The sequence below is a fragment of the Polypterus senegalus genome, chromosome 17, assembly GCF_016835505.1.
Source record: "Polypterus senegalus isolate Bchr_013 chromosome 17, ASM1683550v1, whole genome shotgun sequence".
Classification (NCBI taxonomy): Eukaryota; Metazoa; Chordata; class Cladistia; order Polypteriformes; family Polypteridae; genus Polypterus; species Polypterus senegalus.
In genome coordinates, this window is record NC_053170.1 from 30233265 (window position 1) to 30257436 (window position 24172).

Here is a 24172-nt window from a genome sequence, read left to right on the forward strand (position 1 = left end):
GACAATGAAAACTTTGTGAGCCTTTGCCATAGAACAAAGTATTTTTATTTGCTTTATTAGAATGTTTGTGTGCATTTTTTTTTAGAAAAATGAGGTGAGAGGTCAGGGTAAGTTTGCAAGTAGGTAAAATTTATAAATAATAACGTCCTAAGACCCACTTAATCCAAGCAAGGTGGGAAGAATGCAGCTGCAATATCCAGAATGGTTCCAGTTTGTTGTACATTATTGTTTTGATGAGCTTGCTCAATGTACAGGTGCTGGCCATAAATCAACTTTGTCATGATATTCTAATTTTATTTCAGTAATTCCATTCAGTTATAATGATCAAAATTAAAAGAAATAAACATTTGAAATACATCAGTCGGTGTGTAATGAATGAATCTAATACACAAGTTTCACTTTTTGAATGGAATTACTGAAATAAATCAACTCTGTCATGATATTCTAATTTTATGACCAGCACTTGTATGTCTAGATGCAGGGATTCAACACTTAATGTGATGAAGTGTTAAAGCTTGCAGCGTGGGCTTGTTTCACTTTTAAAAACAATTGTTGAGTCCATAATGCTTTAAAACTGAGGTACTTTACTCTGATTCTGGAATGCTATGGCACGATTTCCTGTGCATCTGTATCAATGCTCAGTCATAGCTGCCCTTATTCAAAACCAGCATTTTAAAAGCTCCTTTAGTTTAAAAAAAAAAAAAAAATAAGTATAATATAAGTATAGCTGAGTATTAGCAGACGCAGAGTTCATTTCAATAAAGGAATTAACAAAAACTAAAAGACTGGTTGCTGTGAATGTCTGCAGTCACTACTGCTCATCTGGATTGAGACTGAGCACCCCTGCTTTAAAAAGTTTAGGACATCTCTCTTTTGTCCTGTTCTTTACCATTATCTTATCTTTTAACTCAATGTACTATTCTCTGACTATCATTAGGTTACATTAATTAAATTGATTTTATGGAATCCACAATGAACAGAATTCAGGAAAATAAAAGCATAGTTTAGTTTGCTGATGTGTTCAGCCAAGAAGGAAACTTCTGGCTATAAAGGACCACAAAATCAAACCAAAATATCACCACATTAAATACAACAGTAGTACTGAGCAGAAATTCATCTGCGTGTGTGTGATATATATATTTTTTTTTTACGGTGATGGATATGTAAAATGCAGGCAAATAATTCCTTAATTGTTTCCAATTTGCTTCTACAGAATGGGAATCACATTGCAACAATCCAGCCATCTGCACAGCCATGGCTCTTCGAATTCAAGCCACTCTCATGGTTCCCAGTCTAATCACCAACAGAGCCCTAGCGTTCGTGCGGCATTCATTCACGTGGTTGGAGATCTTCTGCAGAGCGTTGGGGTGCTCATTGCTGCCTACGTCATTTATTTTATGGTAATGTTTGTCACTTGCCCATTCAATTCACCTATGGAGGGAGGTCCATTACTTTTTCCCCTCAGACTTTCCAGTGAGAAATAATTTTGCTGTTGAATAGTGAATAGTAGAGGCATACAATTAGGTAGGCTTTGGCATGGGATAGATGGGACAGATTTGTGTGTGGTGAGTAACTGTATAAACGGGTAAACCAAAGTGAGAAATAAGCAAGATGCTGGGATCTGGTATAGGATGAAAGAAGCTAGCATTAGAGTCTGCACGATTGTGTTAACACAACTCTCACCCCATTGATGGATACTGTACACTTTTAATACAACTTTATATAATTCTTTCCACTATGGATTCATTAGTATAGAATATCATTCATTCATTAGTATCTCAATGTGTAAGTTGGAATTCATATCTTTTTTTCCAGTTATATACATACAGCATGTGTGTGTATGTTTGTGCGTGTACCCCTCCCAAGCATTTTAACCTTACTCCGAGTTTAATTTAGATAATGTACTTGATTTCTCTTCTCCCTTCCCTCCCAGTAGCTCAAGAAAACTGTATGTTCACTCACCAGCCACTTTATTAAGCACACCTGTTCAACTGCTTGTTATTGCAAATTTCTAATCAGCCAATCACATGGCAGTAACTCGGTGCATTCAGGCCTGTTGATAAAACAACTTGAAGTTTAAACCAAGCATTGGAATGGGGAAGAAAGGTGATTTAAGTGATTCTGAATATGACATGGTTGTTGGTGCCAGACAGGCTGGTCTAAGTATTTCAGAAACTTCTGATCTACTGGGATTATCATGCACAGCCATCTGAAGGGTTTACAGAGAATGATCCAAAAAGGGAAAATATCCAGTGAGTGTTAATTCTCTGGGTAAAGATGCCTTGTTGATGCCAGAGGTCAGAGGAGAATGGCAGGACTGGTTTGAGCTGACAGAAAGGCAACAATAACTCAAATGACCACTCATTACAACTGAGGTATGGAGAAGGGAATCACTGAACACACAACACCCCGAACTTTGAAGCAGATGGGCTACAGCAGCAGGAGACCACACTGGATGTCACGCCAGTCAGCTGTGAATAAGTAACCGAGTGTACATTTCACACAGGCTCACCAAAATTGGACCACAGAAGATTGGAAAAATGTTGCCTGGTCTGATGAGTCTCAATTTCTGCTGCAACATTTGGATGGTTTGGTCAGAATATGGCGTCATCAACATGCCTTGTATCGGTGGTTCAGGCTGTTGGTGGTGGTGTAATGGTGTGGGTGAGATTTTCCTGGCACACATTGGGCCCCTTAGTACCAATTGAACATCTTTAAATATCACAGCCTACCTGAGTATTGTGGCTGACCATGTCCATCCCTTTATAACATCAGTGTTCCCATCTTCTGATGGCTACTTCCAGAAGGATAACATGCCATGTCACACAGCTCAAATCATCTCAAACGGGTTTCTTCAACATGACAATGAGTTCACTGTACTCGGATGGCCTCCACAGTCACCAGATCTCAGTTCAATTGAGCACCTTTTGGAAGTGGTGGGATGGGAGATTCGCATCATGGATGTGCAGCCGGCAAATCTGCAGCAAGTGCGTGACGCTGTCTTGTCAATATGGACCAAAAACCCTGAGGAATGTTTGTTGAATCTGTGTCACGAAGAATTACAGCAGTACTGATGGCAAAAGGGGGTCCAATCTGGTAATAGCAAGGTGTACCTAATAAAGTAGCCAGCGAGTTTATAAGTAGCATTGCATTAACCAAGGCAGACACAATAACTGAAGTGAAGGCCATTTTGGAAATGCCTTAGAAACCTAAAAGCAAATTGAATGAATTTAATGTTAATGTTCCCTTTCTTACAAGTGCATGCCTTGTATTGTTTTATAGTGACAATTTTTCCTTGTCATTAAATTAATTAAAGAAATTAACAACTGTTCTATGATTTATGTATGGTAGTGCAGTTGGCTATCTTGGTAGTGTCAATTGTGGGAAACTGATAAATCATCCTTCATTGCATCCTTAGCCTCCATAATACCAAATTACAACAGTGGTGTGAAATATAGCGAGATTAAAATGTGGACTTCACTTTGGACAGAGGCAGGCAGTGTGGCCTCATGTTTAAGGCGTTAGACTGGAGTTACTACTGTATGTGTCCCAGAGCACCAGTTGTCAAATTAGAAAAAGGATTGTTTTAGTGATTTATACAGCATTAATACATTGAAAGATAAGTCATCTAGTTTTTTTTAAACATTTTTTTTTACCAGTTTGGATAAGTGCCTACCCTAAATAACTGAGCTTCTACTTTGCTTTAGACAGTTAACGTGCAGCCTGCTCTTCTAGTCATTTCAGATCTTTTCATCGTCACACATTTGATGTTTTTTTAATTTCAATGAAAATATAAGAATGACTTGTGGGCAGCACGGTGGAGCAGTTGTAGCGCTGCTGCCTCGCAGTTAGAAGACCCGGGTTCGCTTCCCAGGTCCTCCCTGCGTGGAGTTTGCATGTTCTCCCCATGTCTTCGTGGGTTTCCTCCCACAGTCCAAAGACATGCAGGTTAGGTGGATTGGCGATTCTAAATTGGCCCTAGTGTGTGCTTGGTGTGTGGGTGTGTTTGTGTGTGTCCTGTGGTGGGTTGGCACCCTGCCCAGGATTGGTTCCTGCCTTGTGCCCTGTGTTGGCTGGGATTGCTCCAGCAGACCCCTGTGACCCTGTGTTCGGATTCAACGGGTTAGAAAATGGATGGATGGACTTGTCCATTTTGGGCTAGTTTCATTCTAATCAGTTTATCTTCACCTCTGTTTTGCAGCCTGAGTACAAGATCATCGATCCAATCTGCACTTTCATGTTTTCTGTGCTGGTTCTCATTACAACGATTGCAATCCTGCGAGATGTGCTGATGGTGTTGATGGAAGGTTAGTCTTTCTCTGAGCTTTGCTTTGCTGTATTCTGTTAAAAATTAAATCATATTGACTTGTGGAGTTTATATGAGGGGGTATTTGCTCAGCTTATGTAATGTGTAGAATCAAGCACTGGTCAATGTGTACATTGGTTCTTTGTTTTTTACATTTATTTTACAAATCAAAAAAATAACTTTTGGTGTGTGTTTAAGGATTTAATCAAAGAACTGATTTGCATTCCCTGCGTTTGCTCTTGCTGTCTAATGCATTTTGAAATGTATGTTATTAAAGAAGCCATTTCATGATTAGCACAGGGTCATGAATGAACCTGAATTAATATCTGCAGTCCAAGGACACATTCTCATTTAAGTCCATACTTGTTTTATTGTTGTTTACCAAAGGAAATGAAAGTCAATTAAGAAAACAAGCTGTTTATCACAGTGAGCTTGACCGCCTAATACCTCTTTGGGGTTACAGAATTCAGGGGACTATTCTCCTGATATTGGGTGGAAGGAAAGGGCCAGCTATAATTAGAGGTATGCTAGTCCACTGCAGAAGACACTGCCATTCACACAGGACCAGTTTAGAGTGGTCCGTCAACCTGCGCTGCTGGTCATCAAATCACATGGAAAAAAGTCATGCAGGCTTGGAGAGAGTTTTTAAACTCTACAGGCAGTGACTAAAACAGCAGATAAATCCAGAACTTGGGAGCTGAGAAGTGGCAGCATTAACCTCTGTGCCACAGTGGCACTCATGTGGAAAGGACTTTGTGTAGAAAGTTTTGACACTCAGTTCCATTTTTAGTGAATAATATACATTCAAGTAGAAATGTCACTGTACTCTGTAAATGTCATAATATTTGACCCTATAAATTAAAATCTAGAACTAACATCTGTCAATAAAAAAAAAAAACAGAAGGCAAATCAACAGGCACAGCAGGCTACTAGAAGGACTGAATCTGAAGACTCTTGATATTATTTGCATACGTTCTGCAGCCTCCATGTTAATCATTATAAGTTACTTGTAATGTTTTTGTGTGTTCTCTAGCACAGAGCGGGATGTCCAGCTGATGAGGAGATCAGGTTTTGTAAAGATTGTAGAGCTAAAACAGATCAGCTGCAGGAAGGCTCTCAGAATTTGTACAGTTAAGCTCTTATTAGACTACAGAAGTTTATTGTGTTTAATTTAACCACCTCTTTCCAGTAACTTTTTTTTTTCATTTTTTTATTAATAAATGTTCTCCAATTCAGAGTATTTGGGCATCAGAGTAGTGTTGTCCAAATTTTATTAAATGAAATGGTTGCCTTGGTTGTGCAACAGGACAACCTTCTGTTTCTTTTCACAGCTTTAATACTGAAGACATTATGTAGTTCTACTTCCCATTTCCAATTTTAAGGAAGTAATAACTGTGCAATATAATTGATGTACCATTTTAAGTAATAAAACATTTTCTTCCCTTTTCAAAACTGACTTTTCCAGTTTTTCAAAGTCCTTACCAGTGGCCCTTACCTCATATCTGCTTAGCTACGAATACTGCTTCTGATTTACATTAAGTGGGGAGATACAGGGCATCACTAGCCTCCATCCTCTAAGGACAGCTCCTGTGCTGGGGCTGACTGGCATACAGAGTTGGATTATACTCTAACTGGTGTCAAATGATAAGAAAAGTGATAAATTAGTGTAGGTATTTAATTAACAATACTAATTATTAATCAGCGTCTTGATCTTTGCTTCTACAGGCACCCCAAAGGGAATGGACTTTAACCAAGTGAAGCACACTCTTTTGTCCATCCCAGGAGTTAAGGCACTTCACAGCTTACACATCTGGGCCTTGACAGTCAACCAAGCTGTGCTTTCTGTACATATTGCCATCAGTAAGTGAGAACTGACTAACTGCAGCACTATAGAAAAGCTCCTTAAATGCATAGGAATACATTCAGACTAGTCCATTAAGTGGAAAACTGTGTGAAATTCCATGTTTAACAAAATCAATAATAAGTTCTCTGTGGACTGGGACTCTGTCCAGACTTGATTGCTGCTTTGTGTCCGGTGTTGCATAGTTAAGTATCACCTTCTTGCAACCTGGAGCTGGAGAAGTGAGTTAGAACATGAATGAATGATTAACTTATGGTTAATTTAGAATTTCCATTTTAAATAGCTTATAGAGTTTCAAAGTTGATGATCACCCTTGGTGAAGGTTTTTTTAGTGTGCTTATTTTTTTCACCACAAGGTGTCAGTAAATCATCACCTCTTTGTCCCTTATGGGTCAGGGTCTAACTGAGAATTTGTTGGTGTGCTGTTGGTTTATTAACTTATCAAATATTTACATGAATGTGATGCATTTCAGAATTTAAAGGCCCTGTTATGCCCTTTACATCTGTGTCCCCTTTTCTCTGTGTGATATGTGGCCTCGACACCATGTCTGCATCTGTTTGGTTAACCCTAATTCACTGTCCTCATCGATCTACTATAGAATAAAACACTAAGGTCTGTGTGTGTGTGTGTGTGTGTGTGTGTGTGTGTGTGTGTGTCTGGTCTCTGTGAGCAATCTGATTGGTCAGTTTGGACTTGGTAATGTGATCAAAAAGGAAAATATTTCTTCTTGTGTGTCTCACACTCTTATAAACACAAAAATTGGAAGTATAAAAGCGGACAGGAGACAAGCAGTGTGGCTCAAAATGACAGGGTCTGACAAACGGGCTTTATGGGAATTCGTCAAGAGATTGAGCACTGGGCAAGAGAGGTTGAGACAAAAGAGAATACAGAGGAAAGACACTGAAATTACACATAGGCCCAGAAATATTAAATATTTTTAAATTTATTCTATTACCTGTCTTTGACAGGTAACAGACTAATATTTAATAAAACATTGAGGAATGTACTGTAACGAAAAAAAAGATTGATTAGACAATGCAATTTGTCTTAACTTTTGTATAGCTTTAGTCAAGAATACTATCAGCCAGTACTTATTCCAGATCAGTTTATGTGAGTCAATTGCACAGCAGCATTATATTGCTGCAACTGTGTAAGGTTTACACTCGGGCCTATAATACAGTATACATATCAATAAATATATATATCAAATATGTACCTTTCACATCTAGAATATGTAAATGAATATACAGTGTAGTGTTTGCAAACAACAGTATTGTAAATACTTAAACTGACTAGTGCACAAAACAAGCCACTATATCTCATACTAAAATCAAAAGTACTCATGCATTCCTTGTTTAGCCTATTTCAAGAGCACAGGATGCACAGCCTACCTCACTAACCACAGGTACAAGGCCAGAAACCAGTGGCAGATGAAAAACTCTTTAGTTACACATTCATATGGAGCCGGTTTAGAGTTGCACATTTACTAATCTGTATAACATTAGGACTTGTTGGAGGTTTGTGGCAGAACAAAGTGTTACTGAATAAAAAAAAAAGAACAAATAAAACCATGCAGACATTGGGAGGACTGTTCAGACTCTCCATTGTAACCAGGTAAGGGTTTAAATCCAGCACTCTGGAGCTGCAATGCAGAAGATCCAGTCACAGATCCAGGTTGTATGTGTGCTGAGGTGGAACTGGGCCTTACCGAGCTTGAATCCTGGGTCCAAATTCTTCATTCGGCTGTGCTCTGTGTACAGCTCCCTCATTTTTTCTTCCTATGCTTTTGGAGTTTTCTTTCTGCATTTTAAACACTTGTTTAGGTTGATATTGGCCCTAGATTACTGGACAAAGTACAAAGAACAAAGACTTCAGCCTCATGCTGCTAGTGTAGCCTGGGACCCTGTAGACCCTGACTTGGATTAATCAAGTTTCTGTATTTTGTGTAGTACTCTTCATGTCCATGTCTATGTTTTGTATAGTGCCCTTTGTTTGTCTCCATCCATTCTATTTCCCCAGAACTGACACTGCTCAGTTTTGTAGCATTTTGTCTACTCTTGCTGTGTGACATTTTCCTCCACTATGTGTAATTACACTATTGATTTATTTCCCAAGTAACCTTTATTGACCAAACAATTTTTTTTTTTGTTTCCATGAGGAAAACTTTAGCTGCATAATTTGCATGGTATAAATTGTGCACATCCAGTCTACAGGAATCTTGATGCCTCCTGATCTTTACTGCAATAGTTTTTTAATGAAGTATTCTTGCATGTTACGCATAATACTTTATTATTCTTTTTTTCTTTTACAACATAGTCTCAACACTATGATTCTGATCAAGCACATCTTTCCCAAAGATTAAGCATTGTAGCAATTATACTGTGAAAGGTTCATTCTCTGTTTTGATTTTTCACTCGAATCCATTATATACACCAGGGGTGAGATTGCTGTGTCCTGCAAGGCTGCAGTTGGCTGGTGGCTTTTATACAATCCTTTCTTTTTTTAGTTCAGGTCAGTTTCTACTGTTAATGTTTTCACAGAAATGGGTAGTTTCTTAGGTTTGGTTCCCTCTGAATAACACACAACCTCATTGCCATTCTAACCTTTATGGTTCTGCTTATTTTGTAATGGGTTCACTTGAATATTAAAATTATGAGTCTTTTATTCTCTTTTCTCCTAAGTCAATGGTTTATGGTGCTGGCCAGTTAAATGCAGCACAAATTTTCCAAACCCACTTAATCCAGTTCAGAGTTATTAGGGCTAGGACTTAATCCTGACAGCACTGTATGCAAGGCAGAAAACCGCTTTGGATAAGGCACCAGTCCATTACAGGGCATACTCGCTCGCACACAGACACAAACACAAAGTTTAGAATTCGAATTGCCAATTAATCTAACATGCACATCTTTGGGAATGTATAAGGAAAACCCATGCGGACATGAGACTGCGCAAACTCTACATGGATCGCGACAAAGTGGGAGATTCAAGCCCAGAATGCTGGATTTGTGCGGCAGCAATGCTAACCTCTGCTCTCCTGCCCCACTCCAGTTATACAGATTTGAACATCATTTGCACCTCTTAAAACAGCTGCTTGAAATGCGCAGAGAGAAAGAAGTAAAGGAACGTGGTTATCAGAGGTGAATCGTGAAGGACTAACTGGTTACTGTCCAGTCTGACACTTATGACCCTTTAAATCAATTTTCTCTAAAAAGTAAGCAAAGTAGGATTTTCTGACTGAACAGGTCAAAGTTGGAGCAAGCAGTCCAGTTAAGTGACACAAACAATTAACTGCAAGAATAGACTTTGATTAAAAAGTGTATATAAAAGGGAAGACCAGTGAGTTTAGTAAGAGCTAAACATCCATGTTGGTTTTAATATGCCTGTGACTGTTTGCTTAGACTAAATTTTTTTGTAGTTTACAAATGAAGCCATTCAAAATCTTTGCTTGTTCTGCTGACAGTTCTTACCCTTTCATTTCAGTGGAAAATGCTGATGGACAGATGGTCTTGAAGGAAGCAAATCGACTGCTGCAAAACAAGTTTGACTTTCACACCACTACCATCCAGGTAGAGAACTACTCGGATGACATGCAGGACTGCAGCCAGTGTCAAGATCCCAAAGATTAAATATGCATCCATACATTGGCATTTTGGGAGTACAGTATCACTTGGCTGTTACGCAATGTTCCAAAATGTTCATCCGTTTTTAGGAGTGAATTTGGGTGCACCCAGTCTGAGTCAATTTTGTGCTTTTAGTCCCATAATTGTCTGGTCTCTCCTGTAGGTGTATTCATCATCCATATGAAGTGCAGTTCTGGGTCTGCAACTATGAGATTTGGGAACTAGGGATGCTTCTCTTTTCTACGGGGTTCACTGTCCGGGAAAGCTATTTAAATAGGGGTTGCTTATTTAAAATTAGAACTCTTTCTTTCTTTTTCTGTTTTTTAATATATATATATATATATATATATATATATATATATATATATATATATATATATATATATATATATATATATATATATATATATATATATTATATATGTTTCAAGAGTGCTTTTTCCTACCAATTTATTTTTTATTTATTTGTTTTTTGTCTTTCAATCAATATATATATATTTACTACTAAGTTATGCAATAAAAAAAACCTAATAATTTAATAATTAGATGTAGTGACTTGCCATGCAGCATTGCTGTATAATCCATTGTTGATGTGTCATTGTGAGCGGTTGGAGGGAATGCAGCAGGGTGTGGACTATTTTACAGAAAAAGATTTAATGGACAGTTTTCGATTGCCTCATCAGTGGATCAGATAAGTTTTGTAACTTTCTTGTATTAGCTGTGTATTTGAATTTTTCATATTTATATTTATATGCAGTAGTAGTAGTATGGATTTTCAATGATTAATTCATATTTACTTCAAGACCATTAGTCATTTTTAACAGTTTTCTTGGATGTTATAGGTAAAACATTCATGTTTTAATGAATTGGTCTACCACAGAAGTCCATTTTTTTTTGACTGAGGAATTACCACACATTTACATATTTCAACCCATGTCTGTATTTGCTGTGTATGTATATTATATATGAATATAATATAGGGTTTTGTGCAAAGTCCATACACCTTAGAATCTCTCCTGCTCTTCATCTCGCAGAGAATCTTTTAACTACCTCATTGATTCAGGCTTTCATTTTTCTTCCTTTAATGTTCTCCCTAATTCATTGTACAATATGTTTTATTTTATAGTGTTTTTGCTCATGCAATGGTATTTATAAAGAAATAATTAAACCATTATATACAGACTTAATAATTTCTTGGCATGTGTTTTATTTTTTTAATAAAGGGGTCACAATCTTAGCCATGTATAACTTCTGTATCAGCCAGAGCATTTGAACCTCCCTCCATAGTCTGCTGCAGCTGTACTTTTTATTTAGTTTCTCTGCATTCAATGATATTTGTGTTTAATGTAAGATGAATTTTCATTATGCTTTCCAAGGGTGTCATTATGTGTTCTAAGTAGGTACCCCCCAACTATTGTTTTTAACAAAACTCATAGAATTTTTGTTACATTTTTAGCTGAAATTTTTAGAAAAATTATTGAAGTGTATAGATGTTGCAGGGCATTTGGCCTACAGTTGAAATCTAAAGACTATCAGATAAAAGCAGAATGGACTGACTCGCTTAGATAATTTGTGCAACACCGATTTCCCCTGTCTTGGCCAGGTCCGACTTGAAATGTTTACCAACCTAAACCTGCTATGTCAAGTTGCCCTAGTTTGATATGGTGGGTGAACATGTCTTTCTACAGTATAATACAAAGTTAGGCCCTCAGCACCTATGGCACTAATTTAGACACAGAACTGCCATTCAGACCTATGCCGATTATCTGTTGGTGCTTAAAATACTATAAAATGTTCATTATTGATAATTTTACAGGTAAAATATTCAAATTCTCAGGAATGTAAAAAAAAATAAAATAAAGATGTATCTGGGGAAATGCCTGCCCTGAAGTGGAAAATTCACCTTTGAGGCCAAATCAGGCAGTGCTGCTACACTAGACATGTCACTGTGATTAGTATTTCTGTAAAAGTGGTAGCTATTAAAGGAAAGCTTTAACTAACCAAGTCTACCTTATTCAGTTTTATATAGAGAGGATGTTGTATAATCTATAGTAGGTCAGATTTCCTTTTCTGGAAATTAGCAACCTGGCACATATCTAAAAGCATATCATTTATAAATAACTGGATTTTTTTAGACCATCTAGATTTCTAAGGGTGATCTACATCATCTTAGTGTTGTCTCAAAGTATGGCAGCAAAGTTGCTTGGTAGCTTGTCTCAGCATTTCACAGCTCTGTTGTTTAAAATACATTTTAAGGTATCTCATTGCATCTCGTGGCAGCTGAAAATGTATATTTCAGGATGTGTACCTGTTATTCAGAAATGTACCACTGTGCTGTCTGTACAACAGGTACTCAAAAACATGCAATAATTATTACATATAATGAAACTTTATCTTTATTATGACTCCTTAACATTGTGAAAAATATACAGTACATATATTTTTTTTTTTTACTTAATAAACTAGACAGCATGTAGTGGCCAAGTTTATTTAAAGTAAAAGTCACTGCAGTAATTCCAATGGACATCCTTTATTACAAAAAATGTAAGGGAGCCTTGCCATATGATCAGCCTGTGTTCAGTATGACAAACACTAACAAATGTATGGAAGTGCTTGACATTATAAAAGCTGAGATAATTTGCATAACATAGCTGTAAAACGTATCTTTCTACACCAATCAAAATTAAGAGAATAGTCTAATCTATCTCTCACCCTGTATCTTGCATGAGAATGAACAATACCAATGTATATGGATAGTTTAAAAGGCTTTGACAAAACAACTTATCATTGAATAGGCACACTTAAGGCCATGTTACATCACACGTCTATTCCATCAGGTGTTTAGGGCCTTGCAAACAGAAGAGAAAATCATCTGTCAGATGCCATTTTTTACATACCACAACAGAATGCAAAAAAGATAAGAAGGTCAAGCTTGTGGCTTGTTGTACCTCTTAATCCTTTGTACAGCACTGGCTCCATCACATGCTGGAACACTGGCAGGCAATCTCTAAACTTGACATGCCCAGTGATTTTCTTTCTTCAGTCGTGAAATTGACATGGTCCAGCAATGAGATCAGCAACTACAGTTTGTAAGTCTGACATACTCAATGAGTAGAAGATAGATAGATACTTTATTAATCCCAAGGGGAAATTCACATACTCCAACAGCAGCATAATGATAAAGAACATTATTAAATTAAACAGTGATAATAATGAAGATATAACAGACAGACAATAACTTTGTATAATGTTAACGTTTACCCCCCGGGTGGAATTGAAGAGTCGCATAGTGTGGGGGAGGAATGATCTCCTCAGTCTGGCAGTGGAGCAGGACAGTGACAGTAGTCTGTCGCTGAAGCTGCTCCTCTGTCTGGAGATGATCCTGTTCAGTGGATGCAGTGGATTCTCTATGTTTGACATAAGCCTGCTCAGCGCCCGTCACTCTGCCACAGATGTCAAACTGTCCAGCTCCATGCCTACAATACAGTCTGCCTTCCTCACCAGTTTGTCCAGGCATGAGGCATCCTTCTTTATGCTGCCTCCCCAGCACACCACCGCGTAGAAGAGGGCGCTCACCACAACCGTCTGATAGATCTGCAGCATCTTATTGCAGATGTTGAAGGACACCAGCCTTCTAAGGAAGTATAGTCAGCTCTGTCCTCTCTTGCATAGAGCATCAGTATTGGCAGTCCAGCCCAATTTATTATCCAGCTGCACTCCCAGGTATTTATAGGTCTGTACCCTCTGCACACAGTCACCTCTGATGATCACGGGGTCCATGAAGGGCCTGGGTCTCCTAAAATCCACCACCAGCTCCTTGGTTTTGCTGGTGTTCAGGTGTAAGTGCTTTGAGTCGCACCATTTTACAAAGTCCTTGATTAAGTTCCTGTACTCCTCCTCCTGCACAATCCTGATGCAGCCCACGATAGCAGTGTCGTCAGCAAACTTTTACCCGTGGTAGAACTCCAAGTTGTATTGGAAGTCTGATGTATATAGGCTGAACTGGACCGGAGAAAGTACAGTCCCCTGCAGAGCTACTGTGTTGCTGACTACAATGCTAAATCTGCAGTTCCTGAGACACACATACTGAGGTCTGTCTGTAAGATGGTTCATGATCCATGCCACCAGATATGAATCTACTCCCATCTCTGTCAGCTTGTCCCTAAGGAGCAGAGGTTGGATGGTGTTAAAGGTGCCAGAGAAGTCCAGAAGCATAATTCTTACAGCACCACTGCCTCTGTCCAAGTGGGAGAGGGATCAGTGCAGCATATAGATGATGGCATCCTCTGCTCTCACCTTCTCCTTGTATGCAAACTGCAGAGGGTCGAGGGCGTGGTGGAACTGTGGCCTCAGGAGATGAAGCAGCAGCCGCTCCGTGGTCTTCATCACATGTGATGTCAGAGCGACAGGTCGGAAGTCATTCAGCTCACCAGGATGTGATACCTTAAGGATTGGAGTGATGCAAGATGTTTTCCAAAGCCTCGGGACTCTCTCCTGTTCCAGGCTCAGGTTGAAGATGCGCTGTAGAGGACTCCCCAGTTCCAGTGAACAGGCCTTCAGCAGTCGTGGCGATACTCCATCTGGATCCACTGCTTTGCTGGCACAAAGTCTCCTTATCTCTCTGCTTACCTGGGCTGCTGTAATTGTGGGTGGGGATGTCTCTCCTATGCTGGTATCAGCAGAAGGATGGGTAGAAGTTGTAAAATATGACATCAGCTGACACCACATTTAATAAAAAGAGTTAAATATCATAAGTTCTCATCTCTATGGTAGAAAGTGTTGGCTACATATAAAAGTGTGTAGACTAATACATAAGGAGAGAATAATGAAAATTTCCCTTATGGCTGTCTGCAAGTTTTCTTTTTTGGTTTTGTTTGTGAAAGTGAAATGTTAACATTTTGTTGCAAAGCTTCCATTTTTCTTTTTAATATGTGGGGAAAAAAGTTGGAGTGAAATCTTACATATTTAGAGAAGAAATCAACTATTGTGTCCACAATACAAAACTGTTTAGTTGTTGCTACATATTGCAAAAGAATTTTATTAAACAGTGTCAGGTTTTTACAATGAATCTATTGATGCCTCTGTGGTTTGTTAATACTAGAAGGTAATAAAAGATACACAATATTCTATATTTTTTACATTGACTAAAGAACTTGGCTTTAAATCACAGGTCTACTAGTTCAGATTTGCACAACTGACTTGGTCTTATCACTTTGAGTAGGTTATTTATCCTATAAGGGCTGCAGTTATGTACAAAAAAAAAATTACACCTCCTGAAATGCTTTTTTTTTTTTTTTAACATATGTGGATGCATCAATAGTTGATCATTACTTGGAACAATATCTTCAAATAAAGGTGATATACATAACAAGCCCAACCTTGTCTCTAATTGTAGGCATTCCCCTCTTTGGCAGAAACAATTTCAAATAGGTGTTTCCCATAACTGTCTAGGAATCTCCAACATTGACTGGGAGTAAGGTGGGTTTTTTTGCCTCAGACCCCAAACTATCCCCCTATCCCCGCTCCCCCATACACAGCTCTTTCAGGTATGTGATGTTTGAAGGGTATCTTTTGCATACAGCCAGTCTGAAATCCCCGCACACCATCTCAATGGGATTCAGATCTAGTCTTTGAATTGGCCATTCCAGAACCCTCCGTTTCTTTCTTTTTATCCAGTCCTTGATGGATTTATTGGTATGTTTAGGGTCATTATTATAATGCAAAGTCCACTTTCAGCTGAGATTCAATCTTCTGACAGATAGTCTCACGTTACCCTTGAGCAGACTCTGGTTCAATCAAGAATTCATAATGGATTCTGTGATAGTGACCTGCTGAGGACCTCATGCAGCAAAGCAGTCCCAAACCATAACATTTCCACCTATATCCTTTACAGTTGGTATCAGGTTCTTCTAATCAAATGCAATATTTAGTTTTAGCCAAACATGTCTTATGGTACTTGGCGAATTAACACTATTTTTGCCTGCTCTGGCCAGAGCACCTTGTTCTGCAAGGCCTGGTCTTTGCCTAGATATTTATATGAAAACATTAACCTTGCCCTAATGTTCTCTCTGGACAGCAAAGTTTTCCTCCTGGCACACCTTCTATGAGGATCTAATTTATGCAGCCTCATTCTAATTGTAGACTCATATACTTTGACATCAACAGTTGAAAGAGCTAATTGCAGGCCCCGTGATGAAATTCTGAGGTTCTTAAAAATTTCAGCATCTTCCATTCTCCTCTCTGGCTGAACTTGCTGGGGTGTTATGGCCTTGTTTGAGATCTTTTTTAAAAATCCTTTACCAGGCTCACCTGCATCTTATAACTTTTCTGAAGGCTCTTTCGATGTAGGTATGGTTATAACACACGCAGTTAAACAAAGAGCAAACCAAATGAAATGGCAGAGGTTTAAATAAGATGGGTTCATAAAAAATCCTCTCAAATGATGTTGTAATCATTTACGCCTGATCTGGTGCCCCTGATTCTAATTTTAGGTATTTGAGTTAGTCACAAACGTAGGGGTGTACTTGCCTCTCCCAACGTGAAATCTGTATGTGTATTTAAATTGAATTCCTTTATTTTCATTGTACACAGTACAATGCGATTCAATGTGCAACTCCTCCACAAAACAATAATCTCTCCATAAATTATAAATTTCTACAATGTATACATAAATTCTACAATTGACTACAAAAAATAAATGATGCATGATGTTTGATATATTAACGTAATATAAAGAGACTGTTTAAATGATGATCAAATCTTGAACTTTCCATATATGCTAAAAAGAAAAAAACATTTCATGGTATACCAGGTATAATTGTACTTGTTGTACTGTAGAAAAGTGGTAAAGAAAATAAAGTGTGCTTATTTGTTTCTGCACACATAAGAAATTTATTTATTTATTTTTTATGCCCTGTTTTGAACAATATTTAAGATATGGTCTCCCTGTCCTGCTATAGTTTTTAATGGCAAAGTAAAAAAAAAAACATGGAAATTAAATAAAGACACATTTTCCAATGATTTTTACTGAGCTAACATTCTGTGTTAAAAACGCTTTAAGTAACAAACACTTCACAGTTCTTAGGCCTCTGGATTATAAAGCTTTTTCATTGTTCTTTCCTGTCTCTTTAATTTAACCAAGTCATTTCTTTAAAGTAGCTTGCCTTGTTTAGATGAATTGTTAGAAAGGTATGTGTCTGTAATTACATCAACTTAAAAAAGAAAAAAGTATGTGAAATGCCAGGGTGTGTGTACATGCGAAGGAAGGTTCTGGTCTGTTGTGAAAGATACAAGACTGCCTAGTCGTCAGCTGTAAAATATTGTATTTTATATAAATACTTAGATGCATGCAAATATATTTATAATTTGATTTAAAGCCCAATTCTACATGTCTTTTCTGTTAATGCTTTGGACCCCTTACATACTGCTAGATGCGATATATGAGAATGTCACCATGGGTGCAATGATACCACACCACACACTCCTTTCCAGTGATTTCATGACACCCCATGCTCTCCCAATCCATCTATTGACTTCATAGGAAGAGTAACCAGAGACTTAAATGTCGCTGCTGAGGTAAGTAAACCTTTCGTGGTGGTCGACACTCTCTCTGCAGACAGACACATTGCTGATGGCTTTGCCCAACAGGTCATTAAAGATCTGCATCTTGGTTTTTATCCAGGACACTTGCAAGCCCAAACACTCAGACTCCTCACTCAGTCTCTCGAGAGCCAGATCACAGCCTCCATTGACTCTGTGAAGGTTACACTATCTTCAGCAAAGTCAACATCGGTGAATCTTTTTTCACCAACAGATGCCCCACAGCTGCTGGAGCGCAGGACTCTGCCCAACACACAGTCTGTTGCACTGAACAAAATAGGAGCAGAACACACCCCTGACGAACCCTAGAATCAACTGGGAAAAACATAAGAGGTTCTGCCTCCACTCTGCACGGTACTCACAATACCAGTGTACAGACCAGCCATGATATCCAGCAACTTCGGGGGATCCTGCAAAGTCTTAGGATGTCCCACAGGGCAACTTGATCAACTACGTCGAAAATTTTATGAAAATCGACAAAGGCTGCAAAGAAAGTCTGCCGATATTCGTGTTTACGCTTCATGAGAACCCTCAATGCCAGGATGTGGTTGATGGCAGACTTCTTAGGTGTAAAACCTGACTGATCCAGTCGGTGGTAGGTGAGCAAGTGATCACGGATCTTAGAGAGGACGGCCCTAGCAAGGACCTTACCCAGCACTGAGAACAGTGTTATCCCAGTGTAGTTGCTGCAATCCTGGCAACCTTATAGGCACACTTGGTAAATCCCCAAAAGGAAATGGATATATATATATATATATATATATATATATATATATATATATATATATAAATATTTTTTATTTTACAACTGACTTTTTTTACAATTATAAAGCAATTCTAAAAGGCCACTTATCTAGTTCAGGGTAATAGGGAGATACTGTAATGCCAGGCCTGGCAGCACAAGGTGCAAGGTAGAAAGCAAACCTATGTTGAAAGTCAGTCCATTACAGGGCACACTAACTTATACACTGGCACTCACACATGTGGTATCAGTTTACAGTTGCCAATTAACTGAAACACATGCCTTTGGGATGTTGTCTGTTTTATTCTGTGTCCCATTTATAAACACAGATTTCTGCTTCTTACCTTTCATTACCAACACCTCACAACATTGAACAGAATACAGCAGGTTTAGGAAATAGATGGGTAAAACATGGTAAGTAATTAATATAAGACACATGAAAAAAGTTAAAAGACAACACTCTAATCACAGAGATTTCAGGCAATTCAAATGAAAGAGCAGAGAGGTGAAGAAAGGGCTAAATGGAGCATAGCAAGTAAAGTATCTGGAAAAACTTGTTTGTAGTGACTGACAATTGAGTAACAGAACCAAAAGAACCATAAAGGTTAATAGCTGTCTGTCAAAGATTAGTCTCAAAGGTCAAGGAGGGACAGCACCTGGAAAATGAGTGTGTTTGTAGCAGAATTAAAAATGGACAAATTGAAAAAGATTTTATGGATTGATCTTGAGTAGGTATTTCTGTAGATTAATGCAGTTTCATTTCTGTACTTTTTTGTGTCCCTAGCCCTATACAGTGCTATTTTGAGGTTGATGTTCTGGTGCATTGTCTGAGCTGTTTGGGAGTCACAACTAACCTCAGAGTGTCAATGCAGTCACTTAGCTTGTTTATGTAAGGAAACAGCACTGGCTATATGTCTTGCACAGGTGAGTTATCCACCACCATGTTGTGTAGAATGTCCTAATTGACTGCAGCCATTATAATTCTTAGATTTTTTTTGTGATCACTTATAGTAATTAAAAGCTTCCCTCATGTAGCATTCATTTTTTTGTGTCATTCCTGTCTTGAAGAACATCCTGTCTGTAGAGTAAGGACACTAAAATACTGATTGAGTATTTCTGATGACTAATTTGCAATTTACATGTTTGTCCATAAAAAAAAACATATGAAGTGTGTCTGTCATCTTGAGTGATATTCCCATGAGGACACCCTATGCCTGTTATGATTTTATATGGCATTTATGCCACTTGGCAGTATTCTATCTGTACTACTTCACCAAGGTGACACTCTCCAGGTGACCATATAAATTACCTATACTATAAATCACTTTAGAAGCAAACCTTAGGCAAACACTTATAGTACCTATGCAATGGGCCAGTAGTAATATTTCCTAAACAATAGATAAAACTAATGAAAAGAAGCAATGCATGAACTCAGCAAATTATGATTAGTCTATTTATCACTGAAAAACTGATATGTGATGTTATAAATCACATCATTATCATAATGGCTTGCTTGGGAAATATAGTGATGATTGGAAAACTAGTTCACATTTATCATAACCATTTCGTATAGAATTGTAGGCTTTGTTTTGCAAAATAGCCTAAACTGGACAAACTGTCCAGTATTACTGACGTTACATTGAGTTAGGTGGACATTCACTTCATTAGCTGATGAGTTGTTTGATGAGCCTGCCTAGCAACCATGTTAGGTCCATAGAGGAACAGGCTGATTGTTTCTACATTGACCTCAGTTTGCTCTGATCTGCCAGCACATATTACGAGCCAGCTCCAGGAGAAGAATAAAAGATGTGTAACTCATTGCTGTTCATTGCAGAATGAATTATGTCCTCAGAAAAGGGCCTGCACCTGACTGAGCAGTGGATTAATGTAGATGTAAACAGCCATACACCAAAAATGCTGCAAAAGTGAAAAGAGCACTGGGCTTTCATGCTCCCTCCCTGACTCTCAGTACCCAGGAAATCTGTATCACTTTTGCTTCTCTTAGATCTGTTTATGGCCAAACATCGAGTTTCTTTCAGAGATGGCCCTTCTGACTCGTTTCATTAGCTAGCAAGTCACATTTGTCAAGGAATTTTACTCATTTATTTCATTAACAACAGCAACAGCATGTCTGCTTCTGCACAATGATAGATTATTTCAGATTTTCACTTCACGTGCTCAGGTGTTTTTGCTGCACTTGCAAGAAGCTATCCATCCATCCATTATCCAACCCGCTATATCCTAACTACAGGGTCACGGGGGTCTGCTGGAGACCCAACACAGGGCACAAGGCAGGAAACAAACCCCGGGCAGGGCGCCAGCCCACCGCAGTGCAAGAAGCTAGTCCATGCTAAATTAAATTTTCATATATCAATGGCTTACCAGATAATTACAATTAAAACACACAGTATGCCAATTCAAGTAACGTGTTGATAACAGAAGGTGTCTACTAAGTCTAGATTATCTGAAAATTTCCATGAAGGTAAAAGTAACTTTTTGAGCTTGACACATTTAATTAATGTATTTTGCAGTTCCGGGAAATCATTTCCATGATTTGTAAGGCAAAACAGAGATACTGCGAGTGTTTCTGTCACTTCATCTGAAGCACTGGATATTTTCAAGACATGACGTGCTAGGCACGCAGGACATAAAATATTGGTGGTAAGTTTCTACTCATAAAATGAAAGGTGTAAAAATACAGATGCACACAGTAGATCTCTGGTGTGGTTGCTGATGAAGTGCTTTTTGATATTTTGCTTGCATAATGTATAACTGACTGTTGTCCCAATGAATGAGGTACTAAAATAAACTGTATTCAATGGCAACCTAGCTGATGGCCAGCCAAATTCACCAGACGTCATTGAAATTCAAGGCAATATGAACTAAACCTCGCAACATATATTTAGGTAGTCAACTTTTTGAATTCTCAGTGGTGCTTAAATGATCTAACAAGTGTTCAAAAACACTGAATTTCCAGCTTTTGAAATGATGTAGAAAACAATTTCTACATTCCAGTTCCTCGGTGTCACAACACAAGAATTTGGGAAGTTGATCCAAGAAAAATTTTAGTTCCATTAAAATAGTAATGAGCTGACATGGTAGTCTATCACAAAAGTCCATCATCCTAGATGCAAATTCTGCACCTAAGCATTATTCATTTGTAGTTTGCATATTCCACCCACGTCTGAATGGATTTTCCTCCCTCATCCCCAAAAACATGTGGTGAAGGCTGACTGTAAAATCTAACTTTAACTCATGTAGGTATTTGTGTGAGTGGAGCCTGCAATGAACTGTCTTCCTGTCCAGGGATGGTTACTACCTTTCGCCTAATGCTGTCAGGATAGGCTGTGGTCTCCTGTGACCCTTAATTGTATGAGAATGTTATATGTTATGTTATGTTATGTTATGTTATGTTATGTTATGTTATGTTATGTTATGTTATGCTACAATAGCAATGCTACAGGCAATACACAAATATAAATAATACAATATTTAGAAACTATTACTAACCCGCCTATATTCTGTTTCTCTTCTAGGTATCTTGATGTGGCATTTGGTGCCACTGCTGAAATGTGAAGCTGCTCTCCTGCATATGGAACAGTCATCATAGATAAAGGACGATTGGAGTCATCTGATGGAAAGATTCTGTCATCAGATTGGATTCCAAGGACAGACTCCACTTTAGAATGCCCAGGAGGGGATGGGTGACCAGTTGGCCAAGGTCTCCAGGACTGACTGTGTCTGCCTTTGTCTTTGACCTTCCCTTTTGCAATTGTAGCCACTTTCTCTTCAGCTGACATAGTCCATCAATTAATTAATGGACAGAAACTGTTGGTTTCCATCTGTGTTAATCAGTTTCAACTTTGTTTTCTGTGTGTTTTAAAAAGAAATCAGCATTTTTATATGTACTAGTTTTATATTTAGTAATATGATGTATCTATATGTGCATTTTACCCAAGAATTTTATGCAGCGCTCTACAGTTGTACTCAGTGAAGACTGCTAAGCAAAAATTAAATTAAAAAAATCATTTCAAATATTATCACATAATTGCTTCAGAATTGGTGCCTTTTCACTGTGTACTTTATACTAAACTGTTGTAAATGTTATTCATTTAAACACATTTTACATATTTTAAAGGCCTAACACTTCTTAATAATTCATTCACTAAGCACAAAGCAAATAACAGTGATTCGTACTTGTCAAACATTATTGTTCAGTATAAAGTCAGAACAGTACAGCTGCAGATTCAGAATCATTAACATCAACCTGAGCTTACTGGAATAAGGTTTTATAAGCTAATAATACTTTCTGCAGTTAGCTCTAATACCAAATTATTTTTCAAGCTGAAAGTTATGATTGTATGATTTGAATATACTTTGTTACTTTGTTTTAAAGCAGACCCATGGTAGATTAAATAACCTGCTCAGAAGCAAATGAAAAGTCAGTGAAGAGAAATTAATTGGCAATCCTGAAGTTTACATGCCAACTCTTTAATGGCTAGCCTATGCTGCCTGTATTATAAAGAAGCACATCAGGCTAGCAAAAGAAAATTTAATAATTAAACTGCAACAAATCTGAAATATACTTCCCTTGACTTTTACTATGCATTCTTAAATTGATTAAGCAGTTTTGAGGATGAGATCAAATGAGATTGGATCATTACCTTAGGGTAGCACAGTGGCTAGCTGCCTCTGCCTCACAGATCGAGACCTGCATTCAGATCTTTGTGTGGTCATTGTCTGTGTGGAGTTTACATATTTTTTCCTGTGTTTTTTGTTCCTTTAGGTGCCCCAGTTTTTCTCCTTCATCACTAAAATGTGCCACTAGGTTTGCTTGATGAGTCAAACTAGCATTGACCAGGTATGGACATGGTGTGCCCTGTGTTTGGTTGGTTGTTGCTTTGACATTAGCAGACTGTGGCTCTTCATGATCCTGAATTAGATGAAGCAGGTATGTGGTGTGTAAGACTCTGTAACATGACAAATACAATTCCAAACATACAAATCAATTACTGAAGTAGACTTAAGGGAAAATAAAGAAATAAAAAACAAAGGAGAATGTTTGTGAAAACTAATTAAAGATGAGGGCCAAGAAGCCATGGTAAATTGTTATCATATTGTTTCAAGTTAAGGCATTTCAAATACTAATTACAAAGCAAGAAATTAGGCAAATGAGAAGTCATTCTGTTCATAAAGTTTGCTTTGTTAATTATTATGAAAATTAATTCAGGTGAAGAAGACTAAACAGCTCAGCAGAAGGAGTTGATCAGTGATTTTAGAAGCAGTGCACATCATCCTCTATAGCTGCTGCTTGTTTTCAGCAGAGAGATTACAATTCAAAGCTAAAATTCAGAAACACTTTCAAGTAATGGATATGCAGTATACAGTAGACAGTGATCATTGTTTTCTTTTCTAACTTTCTCAAAACGGACATTCTCTGGTGAGTTTTCTTGATCATTATTAATATATAAAATGGTGCTAGAAATACGGGTACTTAGTTAGGAACTTGAAATTTTCTACTACCTCTGCAGTATGGCAGAGGTTTATGACAAATACATAGCAGTTTGTGAAAGATAAACAAAAATATGGATGCACAGCTATTAGAAATTAGAGAGACAAATAATATCAAATAGTGCTATCAAAGGTATATGAGCATTACAATCATTCATACAATACTGTATATATTATAGAAACAATATAATATATAACAGTATACAATAATGTGCAGTATGCAGTGATAAAATGTGTATGCATTGTGAATAGCAGTCAGACAATCAGGGTACATTTAGCTATTCAACAGAAATACTATTTCAGGGTAAAAACTATTTCTTTACTTGGACATCTAACTTTTGATGATGCATACTATCAACAACCAAACCTTCGTTGGTTTAAATCAATTCATGTAGAAGCTTGCCTCATAACCTCCAAATAGCCGCTATGGCTATGCTCCCACTTCAAACTTTGACATTACAAGTTTGGACATTTGTATAGTGTGATGCCTTTATATTTTTTAAGTTTATATTTGTTCATCCAGGATTTCTTT

The 24172-nt window shown here is 37.8% G+C and overlaps 1 protein-coding gene across 2 annotated transcripts in view; it reads left to right on the forward strand.

Moving 5' to 3' along the window:
• The window catches only part of LOC120517768 (zinc transporter 2-like), a 29751-nt gene extending 19689 nt beyond the window's left edge, over positions 1-10062 (forward strand). For both annotated transcript variants that reach the window (XM_039740246.1, XM_039740245.1), the window contains 4 exons: positions 1214-1400; positions 4202-4307; positions 6032-6166; positions 9649-10062. In XM_039740246.1, the coding sequence (XP_039596180.1) occupies positions 1214-1400; positions 4202-4307; positions 6032-6166; positions 9649-9794 (574 nt within the window). In that variant the 3' untranslated portion in view covers positions 9795-10062. The remainder of the gene's footprint in view (positions 1-1213; positions 1401-4201; positions 4308-6031; positions 6167-9648) is intronic.
• The last annotated feature ends 14110 nt before the right edge of the window (positions 10063-24172 follow it).